The following is a 6843-nucleotide window of genomic DNA, read 5'->3' as shown; positions in this document are numbered from 1 at the left end:
AGGAATATATGAGACATCATTCAGAGAAATGTTTCAGTTGAGGATCAGGATCCAGAACACAGTGTTTTCTCAGAGGAGTTTAAGAAAGAAGCTTCACTCAGATACTCATGTAAGTCTGAGAACATTTACTCATTTACTGCTGTTCATTTCACTAATACTGGATCAAACGTCACATCAGACAGAAGGAGTGTATAGCATCCTGCTGAAAAGACCAGCTTATTTTTATTATTATACATCAAACTTGATGATTTTTCAGTTAAACTATCACAATATTTTATACACAATATTTGGTACACTACAGTTAAAACATGTTAATTGGTTTACTATACATTTATATGTAATTTTACTGTAAATAAATGTATGGTTTTATGCAAGTAAAAACTATGAATTACCAGATAATTTAGGCAGTAAAAACAGTAAAAGGACATTACACATCACATATGATTATTATTATTTTTATAAATAAATATCAATAATGTACATCAGTGTGTACATTTGTGTGATATTTGATGTAATTTAGTTAATGTTTCTTTCATTATTTTAGTGTTGTGTGTTAGCCTGATGGTGTTTTGTCTTTGTGTTTGAACCGTGCACCGTCTATATGAGTATTAATCATGCTATATTAATAGTCCATTTCTATTGTGCCTCCTGTATTATTATGGTGTTTATTGCAGATTTTAATGTAAAGGCAGATTTTGAAAGTTAAAGTATATATTAAGTTAAAGTAAGTATATTAATGATAAGGTTGGCAGGCATCCTGAAAAACTGGAACATTGTCACTGTATTTTTTACGGTGAATTTCTGTTAAGCACAGCTGCCATTTTGAACTGTTAATTTAACAAGATTTTTTTTACAGTCTAGTCTAACCAATGAAAATTATAAATAAAATAAAATAAGATAAAGATAAAATAAAAAGCTTTTGTCATATTTTATTGATGAATTAATGTGTATATGTGACAGACAGATGATTAGAGATTCAATGACTAAGATCAGAAACATTATTATATTAATAATGGTGATTCAGCAGAAGATCATGAGTCTTGATTATAGCCTATCGAAGTTAATTTAAGATGAACGAATATCTGCGCATGTCTGATCATTCACGTGATTTCTGTTGACGTCACTTACGTCTGATGTCATACGTAGAACGCTTGGCGTACGGAAGCTGACGAGCTACGATACTTTCTGTTGTAAACACAACAGTAGTATTTCACCTTAATTTCAAAAGTATTTTTTTAAGCAATATAGTCAAATTAAATATATATTGGTAATATTGGTCCACCATGATAATCAGGTATGTTTGCTGAAAGCAGAATGAAACGCTGTTTGCACACACGTGTACTTCAGCAGTGAAGGCCTGATGTAGCTTAATAAATGCTTTATTTGAACTAAAAGTAAAAAGGAAATATTTTAAGTGTTGTTAAAACATTGAATTGGTTCATTAATGAATATAAAGCTTATATGTATGGTTTATCTGCTTGTAACTATTATCTGGATTAAGTGGTTAGCAGTTAGCATTAGCTGGTGTGCAGGGAGTTTTAGTTGATAGTAGTTTGAAGTAAATTCAAGGGTTTGCCAATAGGATAAGAAGGGTAAAGTTGTCCCCTTAAAAACATTTACTGTCAGTTTGTATTTAGAGATTAATTTAGTGACATCAGTGATCAGTAATAAAACTAAGTATGAGAGGGACACGCTATCCTATCTTACCATCTTAACGTTACCTTTATTATGTGGGAATCAAATTCATGACTTTAGTGTTTGTACCGTACTATTCAAGTTGAACTAAATGGAGTTAAATAAACTTATGTTTCCTGTTTCTGCAGTTGTGGCTTCATCTGTGTGTTTGCGGTGCTGATAAACAAAGGTGAGCACTTAAACAAACTACATTTGAAAGATAAATTACTGCTACTGACTGTTAAAGTTACAGTTAAAATTGACGATCTGCACAGAATGTTATAAGAACTTCTGCAATATTATAATCCAGCTGGAAAACTTCCTGTGAAATGTGTTTTGCTGGTGTGTCGGTATCTTCAATGTACTGATGTAGCTTTAACAACATCAATAGTGTAATACTTAGTTTATAATCAGATTATAGTCACTTAATTAGTCAGGCCTAGCATTAATTTAGTTGTTCAAACGCAAGACAACATAAAAAGACATGATCCTCCTCAGCAGAATTCAATTCAACCATCAGTTTTCACACTTTCATTTAAAAATAATCATCTACACACAGGGTGACCAGACGTCCCGAAAAATTCGGACAGTCCCGAAATCTAAACTGTTGTCCTGAATCCCGAATCTGGCCCTAATTGTCCCGAAAATTATACTAAAGCAAAATCTTGAGTAGTTATTGTCTGATAAACATTAAAAACAGGTTAGAGCTTGCACACTGCCTGCGTGACACGCGCGGCTCTAGAAATAGAACCGACGCCTATTTTCACGCGACACGCAAGCGTGTTGGAAGCGTTTCCAGGCAAAATAGAATAGGAAAAGATGTTTGTATGTCATTTTGAAATGAAAACATATTAATAAATGACATTTTGATGTTTGAAAGTTTAAGTTTTGACATAAATGCAGATATAAATGTAATTAAACAAAAATATCGATGTTCAAATATTGCACCTGTCAATACAGAACGAAATATTCTGTAGCCTATTTTGCCGTCAACACCGTGACGTTGTCTTTGCTGCTATATATTATTTAACATTAAGTATAGGTCTTCCACAACTCTCTCCCCATATGTAGAATATATTACCTACACACCTATCACCTAGAGCGCAGTTCTCACTCTGTGTCATTTATTCACAAGAAAACGTATTGTTTTTATGAGAATTTGTGAGTATGTCATACTTCACCTTACAGTTTATTTTTAAACTTAGTGATTGTATCATGTTTAATATTAATTCAAAAGTGAAACTTGAACAAATATTGCAGTGTTACAGGAAATAGTTGATTTGACCCAATAAACGCTCCTCTGCCCTCATCTCAGGTTATAGTGGTTATTAATGTCTTTTTATTATTAAATGAAAGTGTTTTCTATCAAATGTTGGATTTCCTACATCTTGAAACATTTGGTTTTACAAATGTGGACAATCTCAGAAGGATGATGTTAAAATAATGTTTTTGGTTATCACATTGAAAATAACATTTGAACTACTGGAAAAATGTTGTGTGTGTCCAATTACACACACTGTTTCTTATTCCAACGTTCCCATTAGATTCAAGTCTTTATTGCAACCAACAAAACTGGAGTTTGCAAAAGTGTGATAATTGCATTAAAAATATAAATAACATTAAACAACATTAAAAAGTCAACCATTGATGGTTTTGTGTTGAAGAACAGAATGACAACTAACAGTTCACTGGAAATTCCAAAGCTTATTGAAAACCAGGAAGTAACTGTGAATATGGTCAATAACAGTTTGTGTTGTTTCAGTGTCTCTGCAGGAAACAGTAGAGGCTGTTATTGGTGGTTCTGTTCTCCTGCCGTGTTCTTCCGCTAAAGTTTTTAAACTTCAAGATATTAATGTGTTTTGGAGACACAATGGCGTGATTGTGTGTGATATAATTCCCAGCAGTAATTCACTAGAGAAACAAGATCCAGAGTATAAAAACAGAACTGAAACTTTTCCAGAGGAGTACGAGAGAGGAAACTTCTCCATCAAACTCCACAAAATTATTTCTGCTGATGCTGGAGAATACACTTGCCTCATCTCACACTCATCTGAACAACCTACTGTACAGCTGATCATCAACGGTTTGTAAAACTGAATAGTGCATAACGTTTTTAATTTAAAGTTGTTTGCTTTAAAATTTAAATACTGCAAGGAAATTATCCATATTTAATGTTCATTAGTGATGTTTCAGTCTGAATGCTGCTGCATAGACGAATCTGTTATCTTTATCACTGTGAGGTAAAGTTTTCTCTCAAACTTTTTGCAGAATCAACACCAGAAACAATAACCATATCGACTGAAGAAGAAAACCGAGGAGAGACAGATCTAAACAGTGTGGAAACATCATCCCTTTTGCTCGGGGTTGGCATTGTACCTGTAATTATAGTTACAGTTATAGTTATAGTTATAGTTATAGGTTTCATTGTAGCTTGGCGGATAAGAAATAACTCAAGCAGTCGTAGACACAACATGAGTTCAGACGCTCATGAGGCTGCACACATTAATCAGTTATAACTGATAATAATGATAAAGCATTTGGTATGTGACACAACTGTATAACTGTAACAGCAGCAACTGCATCTTTAGCGCTAAACACAGAGTCAGTGGAGGAGGTTGTGCTTTCATTTTGCTGCCACAACTTTAGATAAGAAATAGTAAGAAATAATTATAAAAGTGTATAAAGGATTTTGTTGAATAACAGAGAACAGAATATAATCATGTAGATTGAGTGAGTGTGTGTTGCTGTATTTTCTGCTGATCACATTAAGCCTATAACAGTTTTATTTTACAGGTATTAGGATGGATTTTGGGAAACAGCATTATTCCTTTCATTCATCCATACGTACGCGTTTCTCATATCTGGCACTGAGCTAAAAATATGCTAATATGCTAAACATTTAAATAATCCTAATTATGATAAAGTCGTCAAAAGTGCTGCACCTCAAACCATCAGATTAATCTGCACAGAAAAGCGAAGCGACTCACAACTCTTCTGTTTACCAGAACTTAATGGTCCTTTATTTTTTTAAATATTTTGTACCTTTTATGATTATCACTTTTAAGTAAAGTGCTTTTACTAGTGTGTATAAAGTGTGCTACCGTGCCTTGTATTTCCACTTATATTTATATTAAAGTTATATTTATATTTTACAGTTTTCTGATGTAAAATACTGTTTTGTTTTATTTTTGCCTTATGCACTGCATTCTTATTAACAGAATGAGATCTTGAAAAGTTGCATTTTTGGCTAAATTTAAAAGACAAGTGAGTCTGTCAATATGTTGCTGTCTTAACAATTATGTAAACATTCATCTTGAAAATATTGTTTTATTTGCTGGAACTGAATTGTTAAATTGTTAATGTACTTTAATATTCTCATGTATAAACAGAGGAAACAAGGAGCATAGATTCATTGTATTTGCATGATCTCATGATGTTCAAGAACCAATAAATTGTTTTTATGAAATAAAGCGTCTGTCAGAATTGTTTGGATATTTATAATCTTATACTTTTTACTAACACCAAATGTTTTACATTTATTCATATGGGTGATCCTTTTATCCAATGTGTGTAAAGAAATAATAATAATCACATCAGACTCTGGTATATCAGTTTAGTTTGGTTCACACATTTAGATAAAACTCAGTATCTGAACGCCAGTGTCTCCTCATCAACACTAACCCCTTCCTGACGCTTGGTGTGTTTTGGGCAGTGCACTGGGACTCTTTGAGGGACCTGTGAGGGTTTGAATGTTCTCTAAGGGCCCAGCTGTATCTCAGCACCAGAACATCACAATAAACACATGGGATTGGGCTTTTCTCATGTGTGTGTATGACAAACATCCCGATGCTCAGAGTTTCCACATCAACATCACTCCTTACTAGTCAATGTAACACATCATGTACTGGCATCAGGTCAAACCTCTGCAAACTATTGATAATCAAACTGAATGCCTCTGTGTGATTCAGAAACAGTATGAAGATTAGGCATCAAAGCATTTTAATATACTGCAAAACACACCACATAACACAATGATACATGCAATACAAAAGTCAAAAAGAAGAGAAATACAAACCTGTCTGTCAGGTTTGTGAGTTCCTGTCATAAAAGTAACCAGTGAAATATGACAGTAATATCAACCCTGAATAACATTTATACAATAAAGCAAATCATTGTGCACTTTTTTGTCTCTTTTATCAAACTTTTTTATTTTTTCCTATATTTGCATAAATATGTCTGTCAGTTTCTCTGTAAGAATGAGGAAACCGATAATAATAAACAAAACCAAGACATGACGTGTATATAGGACACACTGTACCTGCGCACTCACTCACACATCTAGTCTGACAACAATCCTGAATCTCTGAATCTCTCCTCCCGTCAGAGAACACAGTCTCTTATTGTACAGTCTTACTTCTGAGCCCATTTGAAAGGCAAATTCATGTAAAGGTCAGGCTGTATTTCCCTGTTCTTTTCAATTCTCTCTTGTTTATCGTTCTCTGTGGGTTACGATCAGGATGTCACTGGAAGTTCTGCAATCTTGTCCTGCTGTTACAGTGAAAATAAACTGAAGTCAAGACATAATAATGTATTAATATTAATAATAGGATGTCACTGGCGTTTAGACCGCATTTAAAAGCATCCACAGTCCTCAGAGATGGTCAGGAGAGCGTCCACAGTCTGGGAGAACAGAAAGCCCAATCTCCCATACGGCCTTACCATAAATACACTGTGTGTGAGTGAGACAGGGAGCCAGTGGAGTGATTTGAAGATTAGGGTGATATGGTCGTATTTGCGCTCTCTCATCAGGATCCAGCAGCGCTGTTCTTTATTAAGACTCAATGGCAGCAGGAATATAAGACATCATTCAGAGAAATGTTGAAGTGAAACTGGTGAAGTAAAGACTGCTACTGTTTAAGACGTCCAGAATGTCCTTCACTATTCAAAAAATGTCCTCACTAGTAAAACCTGTTAAACACCAGCTAGTGCTCCAGATCTCACTTTAGTTAAAATAGCTTATAAACAGGACAGATCATGTTTCTATTTAAATCTAATGATCACTATTATCACTTACAAAACATGAAATTAAACCTAAAGGACATCTTATCCCGTCTATGTGGGAATCAAACTTTGACTTTCATCTGTGTGTTTGCAGAAAAAAAGCACAGC

General features: G+C 33.9%; 1 protein-coding gene across 1 annotated transcript; it reads left to right on the top strand.

Annotated features, from left to right (window-relative positions):
• Positions 1-928: 928 nt before the first annotated feature.
• On the top strand, positions 929-5144 carry LOC311084413 (uncharacterized protein). Its single transcript, XM_084116420.1, has 4 exons — positions 929-1294; positions 1824-1864; positions 3437-3757; positions 3943-5144. Exons 1-4 carry the CDS (start codon positions 1284-1286, stop codon positions 4188-4190), a joined length of 621 nt encoding a protein of 206 aa, XP_083972546.1. The 5' UTR covers positions 929-1283; the 3' UTR covers positions 4191-5144.
• Positions 5145-6843: the final 1699 nt, after the last annotated feature.

The sequence above is a fragment of the Abramis brama genome (assembly GCF_963993115.1).
Source record: "Abramis brama genome assembly, chromosome: 6".
Classification (NCBI taxonomy): Eukaryota; Metazoa; Chordata; class Actinopteri; order Cypriniformes; family Leuciscidae; genus Abramis; species Abramis brama.
Note: the sequence above shows the minus strand (reverse complement) of the source record. Positions and strands in the feature narration are given on the sequence as shown.